The sequence below is a fragment of the Oncorhynchus clarkii genome, chromosome 2 (genome assembly GCF_045791955.1).
Source record: "Oncorhynchus clarkii lewisi isolate Uvic-CL-2024 chromosome 2, UVic_Ocla_1.0, whole genome shotgun sequence".
Taxonomy (NCBI): Eukaryota; Metazoa; Chordata; class Actinopteri; order Salmoniformes; family Salmonidae; genus Oncorhynchus; species Oncorhynchus clarkii.
Window position 1 is genome coordinate 41,980,780 of NC_092148.1, and position 24,972 is coordinate 42,005,751.

The 24,972-nt window shown below is 43.0% G+C and overlaps 1 protein-coding gene across 1 annotated transcript; it reads left to right on the forward strand.

The window, feature by feature from the left end:
- Nucleotides 1-677: 677 nt before the first annotated feature.
- LOC139381177 (cyclin dependent kinase inhibitor 1Cb) lies at nucleotides 678-2,714 on the forward strand. Its single transcript, XM_071124577.1, has 3 exons — nucleotides 678-1,407; nucleotides 1,575-1,692; nucleotides 2,080-2,714. The coding sequence occupies exons 1-2, from the start codon at nucleotides 879-881 to the stop codon at nucleotides 1,688-1,690; spliced, it is 645 nt and encodes a 214-aa protein (XP_070980678.1). The 5' UTR covers nucleotides 678-878; the 3' UTR covers nucleotides 1,691-1,692; nucleotides 2,080-2,714.
- The last annotated feature ends 22,258 nt before the right edge of the window (nucleotides 2,715-24,972 follow it).

Here is a 24,972-nt window from a genome sequence, read left to right on the forward strand (position 1 = left end):
GCTAGGGGTCCCAAATGCAGTAGTCTGGCCCTGTCTAGCCTACTGTTCACTTCATTAACTTCACATCACATACTTAGTTGAGTATTCGGATGAGATTTGATGTTTCACTTGTAGCACTAATATTTCACCAAATTTGAGGTTTCACTTGTAAACGAGACAGGTAGGCAATTCGATTTTTAAATGGTGGGTGTTTGCTGTTTACATGGGTTGGGTTCTTTACATCGGAGCAGCAATGAAACATCCGAAATCTTACAATCATTTAAATGGTGGTCTTACAATAGGCTATTGGACTATTAGAAGCGGAGACATGTTTTCTTAAACAGCAATAATATGTGGTAGACTTCTGCACTGCCAACCTCTACTCTTTGGTTTGTGAAGCAGTTATTCGATCTCTCCTGCGGGACGTGGCTGTGCAGCTGGTGAGGGAGAAGCGGTAAGGGCTGGGGATTGGAGGAAAGGAAAAATACATAGTAAGCAATCTTTAGGCAGCAACAACAGTTTCCCATCGACTTTCGAAAGGCATTTCACTCACTGCCAATACTGACACCACAGGCACAAATCAAAAGCTAAGCTCTAGATGGCCCCCGTCCAAATCTTCGTACCAGCCAATGGAAATGGTGTATGGAGGCATTTTTTTTAAAGGGCTGGACGTAAACGAACCAATGGGATGGTCGAGCGATCCGGCTACATGAACCTACAACTGTTTGGGACTTTAAATACGGTGTGGCGCTCTGCTCGGGTACATTTAAACAGAACCGTGTGGCTCAGCTCAACAGAAACGAAAATATTTTGCTACACTCTAAATCCAGGCATTTATCTATCAAGCATTTTGTTAATTTTTTTTTGTGTGGATTTTTGGGTTGGACTTTGGTAAGACAATGTCCAACGTCCAGCTAACAAGCAGCGCCCTGGAGAGGTTGGCCGCACGGAGGACCTTTCCTCTCCACGCACGCACAGGCGTCTGCCGTAACCTTTTTGGACCGGTGGATCACGACGAACTGAACCGGGAGATGAAATCCAAGATGTGGGAGATTTCTGAGAGGGACCAGCGGAGATGGAACTTTAATTTCGACGCCGACGTGCCACTGTCTGGGGACTACGAGTGGGAGGAAACCCCGGTAGATACGACTCCAGTCTTCTACCAGGACTCTGTACAGGTCGGGAGGAACAGGATTGTAACACCAGTCAATCTGAAGCAATGCGTGGACTTTATCCCACTGGATGTATCGCCTCTTTGCGAGGACCGTTTGACCAACTCTGAAAGTAGCACTCCCTGTCCCACCGAAGTCAACCAGGAGAACTGGGCAATGAAGCAGAACTCGGGGAAGCCTACCCGCAAACCAGCCCCGTGCGTTCGAAGCAAAAGGACGGCTACTACTGATACAACCACCACGGCACATATTACAGGTAAATATCGCTCACCTGTACGCCTATTGTGTTTTACGCGTTGATGGTGATTGTCGAGATATATTTGATCTAGTCATTTTCATGCTGTCCGGTCAAGTAGCTAATATTTGGCTACCTGGGGCCATGGCGTGAATTCCTGTTTTTTTAAATGTTACTTTTCTTTCCAGACTTCTACGTGAAACGTAAAAGGACGACGACCGAGACGAAGCTGAATGAAAGCACTTGCCAGCATCCTTCGTCTCCCATTCCTGCAGAACAAACTCCACGCAAGAGAATTCGTTGAAGGTCTGTATGGTTTCTAGTTCAAGAGAAATGTGTGGGATTTAGACATAGGCCGTGCGTTTACTAATACAGGACAAAATAGTTACGTGTGTGTAATTGCTCATATGGGGTCATTTAGTTGACGATAAAAGTCAAAATACTGTTACACACTTGCACTGGAGGCTGAAAATGAGTGAGCGCTCGCAGTAGAGTAATGTGTGGTTGGGGGAGGGGAGTCTGTCACCGTGGCGGGAAAGGCTCATGCAAATGGAGACGCCTGCTGGGGTTAGACTACAACTCTGATTTTATTTCGAGACCACACTCGTGATTTTTGTCATGTCTGTAACAACATTTTTTATTTTTTTTAATTAGACAACGAACACTCATGTATTTTTTTTATTTCCTTTCCAGGCGTTAGCCCTATTCTTGTGGTTATCGTTTCTCCTACCGTCTGATTTGAAGGAGACAGAAAACAAGGGATGGAGAACCCGCCTGCTCGACTGTCCATCGGCTTGGTGCGTCTCCGAGTGGACCTACATGGAACGTAGCCTACAGTCCGTGGACTCTCAGGATTGAACGGTCGGGACAGAGGATTCGCCTAAGGACTCAGACAAAATGTAGCATTCATGGTTGCTTTGCATACAGCCACTTGACAGTGTTAATAAATGTTTAACAACTGTGCAATCCTAAATTACTTTAAATTGTCTACACTGGCCAAAAGTGTACAGCTTTATAAAGACATTATAAATGTTTATTTCTGTTAAATATTTCTGGGTTGTGTAAATAGGCAATTTTTTAAGACTATTCTAACTTATAATTTATTTGTTTCTTTAGGCCTACATTTGCAAATGCCGTTTTGATTTAGTCAAAGGGCACATTTTTTATTTTATTTACAAAGTTTTATTGTGATGTTTTGCAATCATGTAGCTTTTTATAGTGCACTTGAAACTTAGATTTCATCGTGTTTCTGAGCCGTTTTCTATATCATTGTCCTTATTTTCTGTTTTGCAAAATATGCAAATAAAATATTGTTATTGAAATTTAAACATTTGTTTATGTTTATCTTCTCCGAATGTTTGTTTAAAGGAAGGGTCCGTTTTATAGTGTGTAAGAATAGTGTGAATTGTCTAACGTAAAGTAGTAACTGAAGCTTACAGCAGTATAGACACCAAAGCCTACTTCACCTCATAGCTAAGCCAACATCTGTTGCCTCCCCCCCCCCCCCCCTAGTCATGGCACCAGACACAAGAAAAATGTGCACGCCTGCTCTGTTTTGCCATCAAATAGCCTACCCCTTTCCCTGTGATGAAAATAATTAGCAATTTCTAATTACAAACTCATATGGCAAGATAATTATAGCCATTAGATGAAGTAAGCATAGGCCTAGACACAACAATACAATTTTACCTAAAATAAAATAAAGTACATTTTATAATGCCTTATCGCTTCACCAATGTCAGCCCCACAACCTGAACTTCCCTCGAGCAAAAACATATTTCAAGGTCAGCTTAAGGTTTTTGCTGGATGCAAAAAAAAGGTTATCCTTGTTTTTTTAATGAAATGATGATAGGCCTAAAGAAATATGAAAGACAATGTAAGCCTATATTTTCAAGAGATTATAGGCTACAATCACCATACATTTTCAAGTTATATTTCTTTGATACCGGTAGACTAAGTTTATCTCTGTGTGCCAATATTGCCTGTAGGCTTTGGAAAAAAAGAAAAGTATAAGCTTAGTTGAATTGCATGATGGCGCATTTAAACGTGCAGCCATTGGCAGCTGCGGGATATAGTCTGGGATTTAAAGGCCCTTTCGCCCTTCTAAAGAAAGGCAGCAGCTGCCTTTGGAACCCCGCATTGTCCACACGGACACCCCCACATTCACCCGCACTCAACAACTCGTCTAAAGAACCTCTCACCCACACTGTTTACTCCGTGGAAACACCGCGCCACACCACTTCGGCCGTGGAGGCCACCTGCCCAAATAAAAAAAAACTACTAGTCTTTGTAATTGTCCTTGTCCATTGAAAGGAACCATTCAGTTGGTCATACTTGCAAGTTTACCCTTAATTGAAAGAAAGCAAACCACGCACTCAGCATGCTCATGCGCTATAGGACTTTGCTAAATGTATAGGCCTATGCCCCCTTCATAACGCTGACAAATGCCCCTATCCGTGGCTTAACCAATTAATATAACATGTTTATGCGTTATAATGTCTACATTTTGAGGAATTGGAAGACTTTTGATGGCGAGAATGACTTTGCCAGCTCCACGCATACACGCGTACCTTGGACGGCCTTGTTCTCATTTCCAACACAAAGAGCTTTCCATCTCCATTCTTTCCTTTTTGTTGCCATATGGCAAATCCATGTAGACATAGCCAAGACCCATTAATTCAGCCACATAATGTCCTGCATTGGAGAACAAAAGAAACGTTGTTTGCCTCCTCTATTGATATGAAAGGCTGAAAAAAATATATAATTAAACTATGGCGATATCCAGCTAATTATAGCCCATATGTCCACAGGGAGTATCAGGGTTGTTCAACAAACTGTTAAATTCTCCATACTTTACATGTTTAAGATGACATATGTCCACGTGTAGCCTAACTTTAATGAAGTCCCTTCCATGTTAAAGACTTTTAGGCCCAATTCCTCGAGAGTTTTAGGGGTCATCTTTCTTTCATCTCAGCATTTGACCATTTGAATTTGGTATTTTTTTTCTTCCTCGAAAGTGTTATAATTTTTTATTTTAACCGATTTTAAATATGATTCACCACATGATTCAGCGCATATTTTCTGTTACTATATTTCCCACGTATATTACATCTACTTACTTATGCCTAAATACAATTAAAACACCATAACACTAATAGAAATTGGCGATAACAACCATTTCTCTTTAGTTCATGAAAATATACTATGAATTATTCATGGCCTACTGATGATGTTTATAGAACACATTGCTTTCCAATGTGAAATAAAACATATACGTCACATTTCGAAATAAAAATAATGAGGAGATATCATTTTTTTTCGATTTTGAAAAATACAATTACAGATAGGTCAACAAGTTTCAAAATGAACATTGGCATTCCCCATTTGCCAAATGTTGAAAGTAATTACCAAAATAGTCTCAACAAATCACCAGAAAACGAAACAGCCCTAAGATGTTCAGTAAATTGTCAACTAAATGTGGTCAAATATATTTTATTATACGCTGTACATAACATTTTATTAGGCCCACTAGACAACATTTTATGGAAAAATAATAGAAGTCCAGTCTTGTCGAAGAGTAGCTTAGCTGCAGACACATAAAACAATTATACTTAAACATCTCACTTGCAATATTATAGATGCAAAACGAATTAATGTATTTATCTATGATATGATGAATGCAGCAGATATAAGCACTCCACAGGCGAATATTTCCATTCATTTTAACTATCTCCAAAGAGTGAAATGTGATATGCCCATCTGAATTAAACATATGAGTCAGAGGCGTCATGTCCATAGGGGCATGTGCCCCCTCAGATTTGTCCTGTTTAAAAACTATGGCTTCACATCTTCACATACTTTGAGGTGCATGATGCCCCTGCATATGCGTGTTTAAAGTCAGATAATATTTTGCTCCTGATTAAGTCAAGATTGGATAAGGTAGTGTGTGGTTTTCTCATTCTATGAGCATTTTTCGATTGTGTCTATTTGGAAAGAGTTGTTGAACCTAAAATATGTGTTGTTTCCTCGTAAAATAGTAAAAAATTATGGAAATAATATAAATTGTACATGTAAAACTCTTGAAACCGAAACGGAATTGTCTTTGCACATTTGCCTGATCAGATGGGCCGGCTCAGTTTTCTGATTGGCTGAGCTGAGTTCACATTCAAAGTCAAGCGCGTATTACCAAAGAGACTTGCTATGATGGATCATAAAAAACAGAAAGATGGTGCAGAAATTTTTGAGAGACCCCCCAAAAAATGCTCTTGAGGCCAACGCTGCAAATGTTGTGTGAAATTAACCAACTTCTAAAAGTTATGGTTCTGCGGGTCCGAGTTCTGTGTCTGTGCTGAGAAATAATGCTAGGCTTAGCACCGACAGATCAGCTGCTGCTGCAGAAGACAGTACAGTCGAGGTAGCGAGAAAACAGAAAAAGACACACACACTGACACAGATTTAGCCTACTGCTGCCAGTTAATATTTTGGCTGTATATCGTATGAAATAGTAGGCTAATTAACACTTAGGCTTCATTAAGCTAGGGGGGATTCGGGGGAACACTGGCAATCAAAAGTTGTTAGATTGGCTTTTATAACACTTTAAATACAGAGCTACTGATTTTTATTAAATACAAGTCTTCATGTATTACAATGAAATACTAAATTAATGCATATGAGCTGTAGTAACCAGTGACTCTGGTGTCAAATTACATTACACAGCCACCTGGAAAGTCCCGCCTATTTCCTTCGCTGAAAGGCCAGTCACTTCTAGGCAGAAATATACGCATAGGTGGCACTGTCAAGCGAAGCACAACGCTGGAAATCTCCCGTATCCAGCTAGCAATATAAGTAGTTAGGCTTTCATAATGTATTATGATCCAATGCTCATCTATTAGGCATTTATTCAGTCATTATAATTCTTTATCTAAGAAATGTGCTTATTCATTCACAACTAGGATGTTGCTGGTCCCAGCACAGGCAGTGTTGTCACCTGGTATTATGGTACCAGTGCTGTGTGAAAGGATGATAGGCTTAGCAGGAAGCTCAGAGGTGGGTGCAGTGGAATTAGAAAGAAAACAGAGAGACACAGATGTACTGCAAGTTCCTTAATATGTTAGCTCTATATATAATAGCAATTAACACTTAGTGACAAACAGACAGACAGACAGACAGACAAGATGCAGAGACAGATTACACAACATGGAGGCAACAAAGGCACAGTTATAGTGGTGATTTGTATCTCCATTGGTGTTTTTACATGTTGTATTCATCCTAAACATGAGCTGGTTTAGAAAGGAGGACTGTGTTTCAACAGTCACTGGTACAGTACATGTTGATAAATGTTGTGCTGTAGTGTACTGAACATGTTAGGTGTCAGTAGCATTACTGCTTGTGTGTGTAAGTAACGTGGTGATGGTGATGTGCGATGTGGGCTGGTGTGGCTTAACATAATTTTTTTGCCAGTGAGATGTCTCCCCTGGGGCACCAGGGCACCCTCTGTGGAGCTGGTGCATTGGGTAGACCAGAGTGGCCCCACCCCGATCAGAAAAAATAAGTGAGAGGAGTGTCTCGCTTTCTCTACGTTTTCTGCAGGAAACATCTATTGCCAACTGAGCAGAGGCGCTGTCCATTTCAGCACCACGGAGCTCGGCTAAATCTGTCTCATGAGTGGAGATACAGCTAAGGAGCTGTCCGTTCAGAATACGGAGCTGCTCGGCTATATCTGTCTCATGAGTGGAGATTCAGCTAAGGAGCTGTCTGTTCAGAATACGGAGCTGCTCGGCTATATCTGCCTCATGGGTGGAGATACAGCTAAGGAGCTGTCCGTTCAGAATACGGAGATGCTCGGCTATATCTGCCTCATGGGTGGAGATACAGCTAAGGAGCTGTCCGTTCAGAATACGGAGCTGCTCGGCTATATCTGCCTCATGGGTGGAGATACAGCTAAGGAGCTGTCCGTGCAGAATACGGAGCTGCTCGGCTATATCTGCCTCATGGGTGGAAATACAGCTAAGGAGCTGTCCGTTCAGAATACGGAGCTGCTCGGCTATATCTGCCTCATGGGTGGAGATACAGCTAAGGAGCTGTCCGTTCAGAATACGGAGCTGCTCGGCTATATCTGCCTCATGGGTGGAGATACAGCTAAGGAGCTGTCCGTTCAGAATACGGAGCTGCTCGGCTATTTCTGCCTCATGGGTGGAGATACAGCTAAGGAGCTGTCCGTTCAGAATACGGAGCTGCTCGGCTATATCTGCCTCATGGGTGGAGATACAGCTAAGGAGCTGTCCGTTCAGAATACGGAGCTGCTCGGCTATATCTGCCTCATGGGTGGAGATACAGCTAAGGAGCTGTCCGTTCAGAATACGGAGCTGCTCGGATATATCTGCCTCATGGGTGGAGATACAGCTAAGGAGCTGTCCGTTCAGAATACGGAGCTGCTCGGCTATATCTGCCTCATGGGTGGAGATACAGCTAAGGAGCTGTCCGTTCAGAATACTGAGCTGCTCGGCTATATCTGCCTCATGAGTGGAGATACAGTTAAGGAGCTGTCCGTTCAGAATACGGAGCTGCTCGGCTATATCTGCCTCATGGGTGGAGATACAGCTAAGGAGCTGTCCGTTCAGAATACGGAGCTGCTCGGCTATATCTGTCTCATGAGTGAAGATACAGCTAAGGAGCTGTCCGTTCAGAATACGGAGCTGCTCGGCTATATCTGTCTCATGAGTGAAGATACAGCTAAGGAGCTGTCCGTTCAGAATACGGAGCTGCTCGGCTATATCTGTCTCATGAGTGGAGATACAGCTAAGGAGCTGTCCGTTCAGAATACGGAGCTGCTCGGCTATATCTGCCTCATGGGTGGAGATACAGCTAAGGAGCTGTCCGTTCAGAATACGGAGCTGCTCGGCTATATCTGCCTCATGGGTGGAGATACAGCTAAGGAGCTGTCTACAACCCCATCGACCCACTCCACTACAGCCCCATCGATGTTAATGGGGGCCTGGTAGCCTTTATTTTCCTGTAGTCCACGATTAGCTCCTTTGTCTTGCTCACATTGAGGGAGAGGTTGTTGTCCTGGCACCACACAGCCAGGTCTATGACCTCCTCCCTATAGACTCTCTCATCGTTGTCGGTGGTCAGGCCTACCACTGTTGTGTCGTCAGCAAACTTAATGATGGTGTTGGAGTTGTGTTTGTCCACGCAGTCGTGGGGAGTACAGGAAGGGAATAAGTACACACCCATGAGGGGCCCCAGTCTTGAGGATCAGCGTGGCAAACGTGTTGTTGCCTACCCTTACCACCTGGGGGCGGCTTGTCAGGAAGTCCAGGAACCAGTTGGAGAGTGAGGTGTTTAGTGCCAGGGTCCTTAGCTTTGTGACGAGCTTCGTGGGGACTATGGTGTTAGAGAATTTGTTATATTGTTAATGCATATTTGTTTATTCAATGTTAAATTCAATGTTTGAATATTGCAGAGAACATACAGTGCCTTGAGAAAGTATTCGGCCCCCTTGAACTTTGCGACCTTTTGCCACATTTCAGGCTTCAAACATAAAGATATAAAACTGTATTTTTTTGTGAAGAATCAACAACAAGTGGGACACAATCATGAAGTGGAACGACATTTATTGGATATTTCAAACTTTTTAAACAAATCAAAAACAAAAAAATCGGGCGTGCAAAATTATTCAGCCCCCTTAAGTGAATACTTTGTAGCGCCACCTTTTGCTGCGATTACAGCTGTAAGTCGCTTGGGGTATGTCTCTATCAGTTTTGCACATCGAGAGACTGACATTTTTTCCCATTCCTCCTTGCAAAACAGCTCGAGCTCAGTGAGGTTGGATGGAGAGCATTTGTGAACAGCAGTTTTCAGTTCTTTCCACAGATTCTCGATTGGATTCAGGTCTGGACTTTGACTTGGCCATTCTAACACCTGGATATGTTTATTTTTGAACCATTCCATTGTAGATGTTGCTTTATATTTTGGATCATTGTCTTGTTGGAAGACAAATCTCCGTCCCAGTCTCAGGTCTTTTGCAGACTCCATCAGGTTTTCTTCCAGAATGGTCCTGTATTTGGCTCCATCCATCTTCCCATCAATTTTAACCATCTTCCCTGTCCCTGCTGAAGAAAAGCAGGCCCAAACCATGATGCTGCCACCACCATGTTTGACAGTGGGGATGGTGTGTTCAGGGTGTTGCTTTTACGCCAAACATAACATTTTGCATTGTTGCCAAAAAGTTCAATTTTGGTTTCATCTGACCAGAGCACCTTCTTCCACATGTTTGGTGTGTATCCCAGGTGGCTTGTGGCAAACTTTAAACAACACTTTTTATGGATATCTTTAAGAAATGGCTTTCTTCTTGCCACTCTTCCATAAAGGCCAGATTTGTGCAATATACGACTGATTGTTGTCCTATGGACAGAGTCTCCCACCTCAGCTGTAGATCTCTGCAGTTCATCCAGAGTGATCATGGGCCTCTTGGCTGCATCTCTGATCAGTCTTCTCCTTGTATGAGCTGAAAGTTTAGAGGGACGGCCAGGTCTTGGTAGATTTGCAGTGGTCTAACACTCCTTCCATTTCAATATTATCGCTTGCACAGTGCTCCTTGGGATGTTTAAAGCTTGGGAAATCTTTTTGTATCCAAATCCGGCTTTAAACTTCTTCACAACAGTATCACGGACCTGCCTGGTGTGTTCCTTGTCTTTCATGATGCTCTCTGCGCTTTTAACGGACCTCTGAGACTATCACAGTGCAGGTGCATTTATACGGAGACTTGATTACACACAGGTGGATTGTATTTATCATCATTAGTCATTTAGGTCAACATTGGATTATTCAGAGATCCTCACTGAACTTCTGGAGAGAGTTTGCTGCACTGAAAGTAAAGGGGCTGAATAATTTTGCACGCCCAATTTTTCAGTTTCTGATTTGTTAAAAAAGTTTGAAATATCCAATAAATGTCGTTCCACTTCATGATTGTGTCCCACTTGTTGTTGATTCTTCACAAAAAAATACAGTTTTATATCTTTATGTTTGAAGCCTGAAATGTGGCAAAAGGTCGCAAAGTTCAAGGGGGCCGAATAGTTTCGCAAGGCAGTGTATAATTTACTGTCCTTTTTCACTCCCTTTAGGAACCATGGCTGAACCAATTTCGGGAAAATACATGATTGGTTCCTCTGAAACTCCTGACTCCTGTGTGAATTGTGTAACTATTTGAACTGCGAACTTCCCCTTCAAAGGTTCCTGCAGGCAGTATAGAGTGAGCAATCATACCTATGGAGATCAGGAGTTCAGAACCCAATAATGTGCTTCAAAGTACCATGGACATGGCTGAATGGACATGGCCTTTCCTTTGTCAGTACACCATTATGCAAAGTTAACCCCCACCCTACTGCCAGCTTGTCTCACCTAGCACATGGGGGACTCCAACAGCAGGTCAGCAGGTGGTTCGTCCTAAGAGGGATAGAGCCCCCCCCCCCCCCCCCCCCCCCCCCCCCCCCCCCACACACTGCTATGGGATAGGACATGCACACATTTAAAAACAACATGCTACTTATCCTTTTGTCTATAAAATGTCTTGCACAACTAACCTCATTTGTTTTGGTCACTTATCACATTTATTTTGGGATCCACCCCTCTAAACATAATTTACCTGATGATGCACGAGTGGAAAGATAGCTTCTTATTTAACACAAGCACATTTTCGTCCACGTTCACTGTACTCGCACCCTCTCTCTCCTCTATTAGAGAGAGGACGGATGAGAGAGGACGCAGGAGTTGAGCAAATCTAATTGAAGAAAGACCTAGGACTTCAAGTGCAACTTCACAGAGCAGACCTCAGTCACAAGAACAGTAGACATTCTCACTGAGTGACCTACAAACCAGTACGGTAGAGTAGAAACCAAGGACAGATAAAGTTGAGGATCTGAAAATACAAATGGAGGAGGAGGGTGCACAATGCCTTCAGGTGGATGCTCAAGCCAAAGCAGCTTAAAAGGTAAAGAAAAGACCAACAAGGGGAGAGAAGGGATTGCTAGGAGAATAAACCTTGACTAAACCTCCGCCAAGCAGAACTTGACCTCTCGTCAGCTGAGCTTGTTTGCAGCTCCATTCAACAGAACCTCTTGGAGGATGAAGCAGCCACTCCTAGACTGTCCACATATAAATCTAGCTCTCCAGCTAGGCCCTCACTAACCCCTCTCACTAGCTCCTGCTCAAGATGCGAGGCTAACTCATCCTCAACCTCTGCTAGCCAGTAGCCATGCTATGCTAGCCCCTCTCCAACCACTGCTAGCCCTTGGCCATTCTATGCTAGCTCCCCAACCTATAATAGTTCCAGTTGACAATGAGCTAGCTTCCTCCCAACCTCTGCTAGCCCCTGGCCATGCAATGCTAGCCCAGCTGCAACTTTTGCTTGCCCCTGATATGTTATGTTAGCCCCTCTCCAACCTCTGCTGGCCCCTATTTTAGCTCCTCAACCTATAGTTGACAATGAGCTAGCTTCCCCTCAACTTCTGCTAGCCCCTGTCTATGTTATGCTAGTCCCTTTCCAACCTCTGCTAGCATCTGGTCATGCTATGCTAGCCCAGCTGCAACCTCTGCTTGCCCCTGATATGTTATGTTAGCCCCTTTTCCAACCTCTGCCGGCCCCTATGCTAGCTCCTCAACCTACAGTTGACAATGAGCTAGCTTCCCCTCAACTTCTGCTAGCCCCTGTCTATGTTATGCTAGTCCCTTTCCAGCCTCTGCTAGCATCTGGTCATGCTATGCTAGCCCCTCTTCAACCTCTGCTAGCCCCTGTTCAATCCATGCTAGTATCTCAACCTCTAGTTCCAGGTCAACTGTGCTAGCTGTGCTGATAGCTATGCTATCTCCATAACCGTGGTGCCCATCCTTGGTATATGTTTGCAAATGCCATAACTGGAACATACCATGTACCCCCTGTTAATATACCACCAGCTGCCAATGTGTTAGCCCTTTTTATAGCATCAGACAATGGGATACCAAAGCCATCATTGCCAACCTTCAGAAGTGGAAGTGCGAGTGATTTTGTAATTCTCAAGATGTCTTTGGACAGTCTCCTGAACAATCTCACCTCACTGAATAATATAAATACCAGGTCCTCTTGGATCATCTCCAGTTCCCAGGTGCCCACAAACTTGTCAATGCCGGTAGAAATTATGCCAGGCCCTACACCACTGCACTTCAATCCCTACAGGACAAATATGGCCAAACACGTCACTTGTCCAGAGTTAGATCGGAGTTATCGTATGCCGTATGCCACCTGTCCTCCTGTGGATGTAGGTGCACTACATTGTATTCTTTGACTCTGGTTGGGTCCACGAATGTCTTCTGCTCGGCGGAGGAACTAGTGATCTTCAGCACTGCTGCGTAGAGATTTCAGAATTTGGTGTCCCGGCAGCGATGTAGGAGCCCCCTCCCCTCGTTAAAGGCTGACCTCTTCTTCATGACTGCCGCCGTGTAGTCCAGGTAAATGCGAATCTTCTTGTGGTTGATGGGAGCCGCTCGTGGTGCCTTACAGAGGACATCCTCCTTCTCCTGAAAGTAGAGGAATTTGACTACGACGGGTCTGAGCGGATCCCCATTCTTCGGTTCAGACTGTAATCTTCTGTGCACACGGTCAAGGGTTGGGGCTTAATCGAGGCCTAGGATTTCCTGTAGCAGTTTATCTATGAACTGGGTAGCCCACAATCTGCCTACGGTTTCAAGTCCCTCTCTCCCAATGAAAATGTTGTGTTGACCCCTGTGGCGAGAGTGGCTATTTATACTCAGTGGATAGTGTCTCCACCTTAGCCAGCACAGTCTGTCCAGACTTAATGATAGTCTCGCCATTACCCCTTGGTCTGGGGGTCAGAGTCCGTCTCAGTGTCCGGTGAGCCCGAGGCTTTAGTAGAGGCCTTCGCTTTTGTGACTCGGGGCCGTTGTTGTTTAGACATTTTATAATGAAAATGCCAAAAATGTCAGGAAAAACTGCCAAATTAGTGAATTGCTTTTGATTCTGAATTAAATGTTATAACATTTACGTGGCAGGGGAGGTATTGGTGAAATATTAATAGTAAATTGTTTGCCCAGGACAGGAGCAACGAGAAAACACGTCTTCACATGTTGCTGCATACCTGTGCCTCAGAACCGTTATTTTTAATGCATGGGAACCGGTTAATAACTTTATTTTACAGTCAGGCATTTTTTACCAGTCCCATAAAAATCCTAATATAGTGCCTTTAACGTTTGCTCTGGTCCAACGTTAAACCAACTCAGAAGTTCAAAGACATTCAAAGTTCCTTCATAGAGGCCGCTCCTCTGTAGGTATAATTCTGTAGGCCTAATTCAGATAATGCATGCCACAACAAGATGCTCAGCACTTCAAGGCAAGCTTTCTCCATCCTCTCTCACCCTCACCTCACCCGCACAATTTCAGTTGCGCCCTACAAAGTAACTGGCAGCACAGTGTTTGTGTTTGTCTTTCATTATGATTAAACCATGCTGTTGTGGCAAAAATAAAAGTTTCTCTCAACGACTTTCTTAAGGACATTTAAGTAAGTTTAATTGAACAGCAAGGGCAGGTTTCCACGTTAAAATGCCTATATGTACAATAACAAACTTAAGTGCAATATATCTCCGCTCTCACTGTGACAATTAAACAGATACATGTACCTTAAATGTAATCAAAAAATGTAAGCTAAGTAATAACTAGTAATGCTGCATTCTCAAAGAAAGGTTAACATCTCCCCTTTCTGGTGAAAATAGTTTTCAATTGGTGTAGTCATTTTTGAGGACAAAAGCTCAAGTAAAGAGTACAAATATGATAAAAAGATGAAATATTTTACATGATGCATTTCCTATTCAACAAAAATGCATGAATAAGGCTTGAAATTACTTTCTAAATATAGTAGAATCAAATTATAAACCACTAACTATAAGCTTTCACCTTCCTTATAACAATAAAAATATACATTTGTATGTTTAGTGTTAGAGGAAATTAGCATACAGTATTTTCTAAAGGTCTCTCTTGATTAAAATGTCTGCCTCCTTCCATGTGAACTTCTCACATATCTTTAGCTTGGCTTCCTGAAATTGTTAGGAATTCGCCTTTCTTCTCATATTAATATTGTCCATCTATGACAAATCAAAGTGCTTTTGTTTAAAATGTATGAATTATTTTAGATTAATTGCTATAAATCGATTCTTGAATGTGCCATGATGAAACCACTCTCTCCTGTTGCACTACGATGTAACAGTTCAGCCAGGAGTTGATGGACAGTCGGAGGAGCAAATTAAATGGTAGGAGGGACGTTCCAGGTTCAAGTGGTTTAAGATTTCACATCCTATGGCTACAGGCTAATACTATAGTGGTACAGGCTAATACTATAGTGTTCATGGGAACTAGGGCTATCGCTCAATGCAAGCCATTTCGATCTACGGTATCCACAGATCAATTTATAAGTGAAAATGTCAGTCAGAACCAGTACCAGAACCACGCAGGTCCGGGAATTTACATTTAAGAGGTCTTAAGTGCTCACTTAGAGGTAGCTTGGGGAATTTACATTTAAGAGGTCTTAAGGGCTCACTTAGAGGTAGATTGGGGAATTTACATTTAAGAGGTCTTAAGTGCTCACTTAGAGGTAGATTGGGGAATTTGGGGTATTTGCTCACTTTGAGGACAATACAGTGCCACTGACACTGCCCGCTACCAAAACGTGTGGACTCTCCTTCACTGCAGCGGACGTGAGTAAAACATTTAAACGTGTTAACCCTCGCAAGGCTGCAGGCCCAGGCGGCATCCCTGCAGGCCCAGGCGGCATCCCTCAGAGCATGCGCAGACCAGCTGGCTGGTGTGTTTACGGACATATATTCAATCAATCCTTATCCCAGTCTGCTGTCCCCACATGCTTCAAGAGGGCCAAGAGGGCCACCATTCCCAAGAAAGCTAAGGTAACTGAGCTAAACGACTTCCGTCATCATGAAGTGCTTTGAGAGACTAGTCACCTCCAGCCTACCTGACACCCTAGACCCACTCCAATTTGCTTACCGCCCCAATAGGTCCACAGACGACGCAATCGCAACCACACTGCACACTGCCCCAACCCATCTGGACAAGAGGAAGACCTATGTGAGAATGCTGTTCATCGACTACAGCTCAGTATTTAACACCATAGTACCCTCCAAACTCATCATCAAGCTCGAGACCCTGGGTCTCGACCCCACCCTGTGCAACTGGGTACTGGACTTCCTGACGGGCCGCCCCCAGGTGGTGAGGGTAGGTAACATCACCCCGCTGATTCTCAACACTGGGGCCCCACAAGGATGCGTTCTGAGCCCTCTCCTGTACTCCCTGTTCATCCACGACTGCGTGGCCATGCACGCCTCCAACTCAATCATCAACTTTACGGGCGACACTACAGTGGTAGGCTTGATTACCAACAACGACGAGACGGCCTACAGGGAGGAGGTGAGGGCCCTCGGAGTGTGATGTCAGGAAAAATACTTCACACTCAACATCAACAAAACAAAGGAGATGATCGTGGACTTCAGGAAACATCGACGGGACAGTAGTGGAGAGGGTAGAAATTGTTAAGTTCCTCGGCATACACATCACGGACAAACTGAATTGGTCCACCCACGCAGACAGCGTGGTGAAGAAGGCACAACAGCGCCTATTCAACCTCAGGAGGCTGAAGAAATGTGGCTTGTCACCAAAAGCACTCACAAACTTTTACAGATGCACAATCGAGAGCATCACCGCCTGGTCGGCAACTGCTCCGCCCACAACCGTAAGGCTCTCCAGAGGGTAGTGAGGTCTGCAGAACGCATCACCGGGGCAAACTACCTGCACTCCAGGACACCTACACCACCCGATGTCACAGAAAGGCCATAAAGATCATCAAGGACAACAACCACCCGAGCCACTGCCTTTTCACCCCGCTATCATCCAGAAGGCGAGGTCAGTACAGATGCATCAAAGCAGGGACCGAGAGACAGAAAAACAGCTTCTATCTCAAGGCCATCAGACTGTTAAACAGCCACCACTAACATTGAGTGGCTGCTGCCAACATACTCACTCAACTCCAGCCACTTTGATAATGGACAACGTATGTAATAAATGTACCACTAGCCACTTTAAACAATGCCACTTAATATAATGTTTACATACCCTACATTACCCATCTCATATGTATATACTTTACTCTATACCATCTACTGCATCTTGCCATCTTTATGTAATACATGTATCACTAGCCACTTTAAACACTGCGACTTTTAAGTTTACAAACCCTACATTACTCATCTCATATGTATATACTGTACTCTATACCATCTACTGCATATTGCCTATGCCGTTCTGTACCATCACTCATTCATATATCTTTATGTACATATTCTTTATCCCTTTACACTTGTGTATATAAGGTAGTTGTTGTGGAATTGTTAGGTTAGATTACTCGTTGGTTATTACTGTCTGAACTAGAAGCACAATCATTTCGCTACACTCGCATTAACATCTGCTAACCATGTGTATGTGATCAATAACATTTGATTGGATTTTATTTGATAGTCGCCAGTTCCCGATTCAAAGCTTGAGAGTTCCATCAGAGCTTGGACCAATACGTTTGCCAACAAACAAAGCTAAACATAACCCTAACCTTGTCATTGTTTTCACCTTCATACATGTTAACATACATAGCCGAAGAAGGCTCCATGTCGAAACGTATGAAGCTGTATACACACTTTCCTGCTCTGAACCCACAAGCTGTCTCTATTGTCATTAGGCAAAAGCAATCAATTGGTTCTCTGACTAGTTTATTTATCTTGATAAAGTTGAAATATGACTAGAACAGCGGGAAGTCATAAAAGCAATATGTCCTTCAAATGATAATTACATGACAATTAAACAATTTAGCTGAAATCGAACATGGTCAAAAGCTTTAGGGAGGAATGCAGTTGTAAAAATTATTTGCATGTTCTTAAATTTGTAAAACAAAACAATGCAATCTCTGGGGTAATCAATTAGTCAAGATAGGAACAAAATAATTCCTCTAAACTTTAGACCATACCTATGTAACAGTATAGCTTCCATCCCTCTCCTCACTCCTACCTGGGCTTGAACCAGGGTTACTCTGCACACATCGACAACAGCCACCCTCGAAGCATCGTTACCTATCGCTCCACTAAAGCCACTGCCCTTGAAGAGCAAGGGGATCTACTACTTCAAGGTCTCAGAGCGAGTGACGTCACCGATTGAAACGCTATTAGTGCACACCCCGCTCACTAGCTAGCCATTTCACATCGGTTACACCTAGATAACTGGCATGCATCGAGGTAGATAAAGATTCTAGACAGATATGTCTCTTTTGCCTTACAAATATAATGTTTGTAATTAATCTTATAATGAATAAAAATATAAAGGCAACATGTAAAGTGTTGGTCCCATGTTTCATGAACTGAAACATTAAACAGCATGATCATTACGCAGGTGCACCATGTGCTCGGGACAATAAAAGGCCACTCTAAAATGTGCAGTTGTGTCAAACACAATGCCACAGATGTGTCAACTTTTGAGGGAGCATGCTGACTGAACGAATGTCCGACAGAGCTGTTGACAGAGAATTTAATGTTAATTTCTCTACCATAAGCTGCCTACGACGTTGTTTTAGAGAATTTGACAGTACATCCAACCGGCCTCACAACTGCAGACCATGTGTAACCACGCCAGCTCAGGACCTCCACATCCAGTTTCTTCACCTGTGGGATCCTCTGAGACTACCCACCCGGACAGCTGATGAAACTGAGGAGTATTTCTATCTGTCGTAAAAATCAAATCAAATCAAATGTATTTATATAGCCCTTCGTACATCAGATAATTTTTTTAAAGTGCTGTACAGAAGCACAACCTAAAACCCCAAACAGCAAGTAATGCAGGTGTAGAAGCACGGTGGCTAGGAAAAAAACCCTTTTTGTTAGGAAAATCTCATTCTGATTGGCTGGGCCTGGCTCCGCAGTGAGTGGGCCTGGCTCCCAAGTGGGTGGGCCTATGCCCTCCCAGGCCAACACATGGCTGCACCCCTGCCCAGTCATGTAAAATCCATAGATTAGGGCCAAATTAATTTATTTCAATTGACTGATTTCCTTATATAAACTATAACTCAGTAAAATTGGTGAAATATTTGCATGTTGTGTTTAGATTTTTGTGCAGTATATAAGCATTTTTAAAAAGCATAATATCTTCTACTTTATTGCTGGAACGGGCTGCTTGCATGGCATTGTGTGATGAGAGAAAAGTGAGATACAAACACACTCTGAACTGGCGCGCTTGTGTGAGAAGAACAATTACAAAACCGAGCCTGAATTTTTAAATGTTTTAAATGTTTTTTTAGCTTTTTTCAGCCAGCCGTTTTAGCCTGCAGCAGGCCCTTGGCCGATGTAAGCTCCTACAGGCTCGCAACAAAAACAATAAACAAAACTTTGATAATATGTGTGTGTCTCACCATTGAGCTTTATTCTCCCTCAGCGCCACAACAGTGAAGCACATCGGTAAAAACATAGGCTCTACTGTCAGATTAGTTGAGAAGTATGAGTATATTTTTATTACATATGTGTCTCTGCAATCAGTAATGCAAAATAATAATTGACTGTCACTCTACAAGTGGATCTGTGGCTGTGCCAGTGTGGGGGGCAGAGAAATTACAGTATCAAATCTGCTGTATTTAATCTTTGTATCAACAAGCTGCTCTATCCATTGGTGAAGTAATTTAATGTTGTGAGTGAAGAGAGTGAGAGAGAGAGAGAGAGAGAGAGAGAGAGAGAGAGAGAGAGAGAGAGAGAGAGAGAGAGAGAGAGAAATAAAGATAAAGATGCAGATAAAGACACACGCTTACCTTTGAATAAACTCCAGTATGCAAGCAGCCTCTTCTTGGTATCAGGTTGAAAATATAGTTAGCACCCAAACAATGCTGCCAGGCCAGACAGGAAAGTAGGCTGTCTCCCCTCACATATGACTTCGCCTTCCACACTGACCATCCGGGGTGCACAGGTCAGTGTTTCCACTGAAACCAAAGATCAATAACAGTCAAACATTTACAATAAACATCTAAGTGATTGTGATTGTCACTGTGAGTGAGTGAGTGAGTGAGTGAGTGAGTGAGTGAGTGAGTGAGTGAGTGCAAGAGGGAAATAATACAGACAGTACCAAGTACAGTGAGTCATTGACTCCCAGGTAGGGTGTCCACAGCTGTGGCAGGCCTCTGCAGGACATGATGAACATATCAATACCACAGAAACCGGTCACATAATAATTAAAATGAACACTTTTTAAGAATTTTATTCATGGTCTACAAGATACTGTAACCACACAAAATACAACTCTGTCCTCTGTAAATAGGAAAGTACAGTGCCTTGCGAAAGGATTCGGCCCCCTTGAACTTTGCGACCTTTTGCCACATTTCAGGCTTCAAACATAAAGATATAAAACTGTATTTTTTTGTGAAGAATCAACAACAAGTGGGACACAATCATGAAGTGGAACGACATTTATTGGATATTTCAAACTTTTTTAACAAATCAAAAACTGAAAAATTGGGCGTGCAAAATTATTCAGCCCCCTTAAGTTAATACTTTGTAGCGCCACCTTTTGCTGCGATTACAGCTGTAAGTCGCTTGGGGTATGTCTCTATCAGTTTTGCACATCGAGAGACTGAAATGTTTTCCCATTCCTCCTTGCAAAACAGCTCGAGCTCAGTGAGGTTGGATGGAGAGCATTTGTGAACAGCAGTTTTCAGTTCTTTCCACAAATTCTCGATTGGATTCAGGTCTGGACTTTGACTTGGCCATTCTAACACCTGGATATGTTTATTTTTGAACCATTCCATTGTAGATTTTGCTTTATGTTTTGGATCATTGTCTTGTTGGAAGACAAATCTCCGTCCCAGTCTCAGGTCTTTTGCAGACTCCATCAGGTTTTCTTCCAGAATGGTCCTGTATTTGGCTCCATCCATCTTCCCATCAATTTTAACCATCTTCCCTGTCCCTGCTAAAGAAAAGCAGGCCCAAATCATGATGCTGCCACCACCATGTTTGACAGTGAGGATGGTGTGTTCAGGGTGATGAGCTGTGTTGCTTTTACGCCAAACATAACGTTTTGCATTGTTGCAATATACGACTGATTGTTGTCCTATGGACAGAGTCTCCCACCTCAGCAGTAGATCTCTGCAGTTCATCCAGAGTGATCATGGGCCTCTTGGCTGCATCTCTGATCAGTCTTCTCCTTGTATGAGCTGAAAGTTTAGAGGGACGGCCAGGTCTTGGTAGATTTGCAGTGGTCTGATACTCCTTCCATTTCAATATTATCGCTTGCACAGTGCTCCTTGGGATGTTTAAAGCTTGGGAAATCTTTTTGTATCCAAATCCGGCTTTAAACTTCTTCACAACAGTATCTCGGACCTGCCTGGTGTGTTCCTTGTTCTTCATGATGCTCTCCGCGCTTTTAACAGACCTCTGAGACTATCACAGTGCAGGTGCATTTATACGGTGACTTGATTACACACAGGTGGATTGTATTTATCATCATTAGTCATTTAGGTCAACTTTGGATCATTCAGAGATCCTCACTGAACTTCTGGAGAGAGTTTGCTGCACTGAAAGTAAAGGGGCTGAATAATTTTGCACGCCCAATTTTTCAGTTTTTGATTTGTTAAAAAAGTTTGAAATATCCAATAAATGTCGTTCCACTTCATGATTGTGTCCCACTTGTTGTTAATTCTTCACAAAAAAATACAGTTTTATTTCTCTATGTTTGAAGCCTGAAATGTGGCAAAAGGTCGCAAAGTTCAAGGGGGCCGAATACTTTCGCAAGGCACTGTAAATGCAAAACCCTTGTCCAGTTTACCTTCTTAGGTACTCTGGATAAAAGCATCTGCTAAATGACTAAAATGTAAATGTACAACTTAAAGATCTGTCTATTGAGGGCAGTGTTGTGCTGAAGCAACACAAACACACGAATAAACACAACTGGAAGTGTGCTGGCTGAATGAATTAAACTTAGTCACAAAGTAAATCTGAAACTGCATTGTTCATAACCTCATCCCCAGGCTTTTGCATACAGCACATATAAGCCTGGGATATCCACGATTCAAAATGGGCTTTAATAGGAATGACCATAGAATTCTATGGGCGGGACGGAAGGGACCTGAGTAAAGTATTTGTCATCATTACATTTGAGAGAATCACACAACTGAGAGATGTGGCTCCAAATGGAAGAAAGACACATATGGGGGAGGTTTATGGTTGCTGTGAGAGAGAATGTGTTGGTATATTAATCGATTCAGCCAATGCCTCTGCACCGAGAGTTCCTCCTTCGATTATTCTGTATTGGCTAACAAAGGCCAAGTTTGACATGTTGGTCCACCAGACATTAGGGCTGAATATGTCTGGGAACGAGATTACACTGTTCACAACCTATGCACTGATACACTGTATCGCAAAACTGTAATTGATATGGTAATTTAGAATATTATAAACATAATGGTACTGTAATTCCATCCCACAGAATACAGTACTGTACCCTACCATACCGTATCTTTGGTGCGCCAAAAATCTTTCGACCGCTAGTGGGTGAGGCGTGCCTTGTAAGAGGCTATATTTGTTGCGCCCGTCCTTTAATGGTTGAGCAGATTGTCATATCCTTTAGGTCTGTTGTGCCCTGTAGTTGCTGCCAGTTTGAGCCTCTAGAAGTGCAAGTCGTATAAACACTTTACCAAGCAGCCAACCTGCATGAATCAATCCAAACCACTCCCCTAAATGCATTTCATTCATTCATTCTTTCCAATTATGGTAGCATTTTTTATTTATTTTTTACAGTATAATAGAGTACATTTTATTATTGCACTATGACATTACACAGTACTTTGATAACGTATTTATATGACAGTAGGTGTACTGTAATATGAAATACAGAATTTTACTTTTAAAAATGTTTTATTTATTTAACCTTTATTTAACTAGGCAAGTCAGTTAAGAACAAATTCTTATTTACAATGACAGCCTACCAAAAGGCAAAAGGCCTCCTGCGGGGACGGGGGTCTGGGATAAAAAATAAATACAATATAAATATAGGACAAAACACACATCACAACAAGAGAGACAACACTACATAAAGAGAGACCTAGAATACAACATAGCAAGGCAGCAACACATGCCAATACAGCATGGAAGCAATACAACATAACAACAACATGGTAGCAACACAACATGGTACAAACATTATTGGGCCAGACAACAGCACAAAGGGCAAGAAGGTAGAGACAACAATACATCACACAAAGCAGCCACAACTGTCAGTAAGTGTCCATGATTGAGTCTTTGAATGAGGAGATTGAGATAAAAGTGTCCAGTGTGAGTGTTTGTTGCAGCTCGTTCCAGTCGCTAGCTACAACGAACTGAAAAGAGGAGCGACCCAGGGATGTGTGTGCTTTGGGGATCTTTAACAGAATGTGACTGGCAGAACGGATGTTGTATGTGGAGGATGAGGGCTGCAGTAGATATCTCAGATAGGGGGGAGTGAGGCCTAAGAGGGTTTTATAAATAAGCATCAAACAGTGGGTCTTGCGACGGGCACACAGAGATGACCAGGCTAAAGAGGAGTATAGAGTGCAGTGAATTGTCCTATAAGGAGCATTGGTGGCAAATCTGATGGCCGAATGGTGAAGAACATCTAGCTGCTCAAGAACACGCTTACCTGCCGATCTATAAATGATGTCTCCGTAATCTAGCATGGGTAAGATGGTCATCTGAATCAGGATTAGTTTGGCAGCTGGGGTGAAAGTGGAGCGATTACGATAGATGAAACCAAGTCTAGATTTAACTTTAGCCTGCAGCTTTAATATGTGCTGAGAGAAGGACAGTGCACTGTCTAGCCATACTCCCAAGTACTTGTATGAGGTGACTACCTCAAGCTCGAAACCCTCAGAGGTAGTAATAACACCCGTGGGAAGAGGGGCATTCTTCTTACCAAATCACATTACCTTTGTTTTGGAGGTGTTCAGAACAAGGCTAGGGGTAGAGAAAGCTTGTTGGACACTAAGAACTCTTTGTTGTAGAGCATTTAACACAAAATCCGGGGAGGGGCTGACTGAGTATAAGACTGTATCATCTGCATATAAATGGATGTGAGAGCTTCCTACTGCCTGAGCTATGTTGTTGATGTAAATTGAGAAGGGCGTGGGGCCTAGGATCGATCAAGGGGTACTCCCTTGGTGACAGGAAGTGGCTGAGACAGCAGATTTTCTGACTTTATACACTGCACTCTTTGAGAGAGGTAGTTAGCAAACCAGGCCAAAGACAGAGAAACCAATACTCCTTAGCCAGCCCACAAGAATGGAATGGTCTACCGTATCAAAAGCTTCGGCCAAGTCAACAACAATAGCAGCACAATATTGCTTAGAATCAAGGGCAATGGTGACATCATTGAGGACCTTTAAGGTTGCAGTGACACATCCATAACCTAAGCGGAAACCAGATTGCATACCCAAGAGAATACTATAGACATCAAGAAAGCCAGTCAGTTGATTATTGACAAGATTTTCCAACACTTTTGATAAACAGGACAAAATAGAAACAGGCCTATAGCAGTTAGGATCTGCTTGATCTCCCCCTTTAAATAAAGGATGAACTGTGGCTGCCTTCCAAGCAATGGGAACCTCCCCAGAAAGGAGAGACAGAATAAAAAGCCTGGAGATAGCCTTGGCGATGATATGGGCAGCAACCTTAAAGAAGAAAGGGTCTAAACCATCTGACCCAGATGCTTTTTTGGTGTCAAGTTTAAGGAGCTCCTTTAGCACCCTTGACTCAGTAACTGCATGCAGGGAGAAACTTTGTAGCTGGGCAGGGGGAAAAGAGGGAGAACATTGGGGATAGTCAAATTAAAAGGGGTGGGAGATGAGGAAATGATGGACGGGCAAGGAGGCATGGCTGAGTCAGATATGAATCCTGACTTAATGAAGTGGTGATTAAAGAGCTCAGCCATGTGCTTCTTGTCAGTAACAACCACATCATCAACATTAAGGGACATGGGCAGCTGTGAGGAGTATGGTTTATTCTCCAGGTCTTTCACTGTTTTCCAGAACTTCTTGGGGTAGACCCACAGTGAGAACTGCTCCTTAAAGTAACTAACTTTGGCCTTCCAGGATAGTCTGAGTGCACTTATTTCTCATTTGCAGAACGATAGCCAATCAGCCTTAGCATGCGTTTGCCAAGCCTTTCACCAAATGCAATTCTTGAGGTGGAGTAACTCTGCAAGATCCCGGTCAAACCAGGGGCTGAACCTGTTTTTATGGGGGCGTGTTTGTTAACAATACCACTGAAAATATCAAAAAAGAAGGTCCAAGCGTCTTCGACAGAGGAGCTGATTCTATACCATTTTACAGAGGCCAGTTCATGAGGGAAGGCTTGCTCATTAAAGTTTTTTAGCAAGTGTCTACGACAAATCAGGACAGGTCGTTTCACTAAGCAACCATTATGAACACAGGCTGTAAAACAGTGATCACTAAGGTCATTACAGAAAACACCAGACTGATACCTATC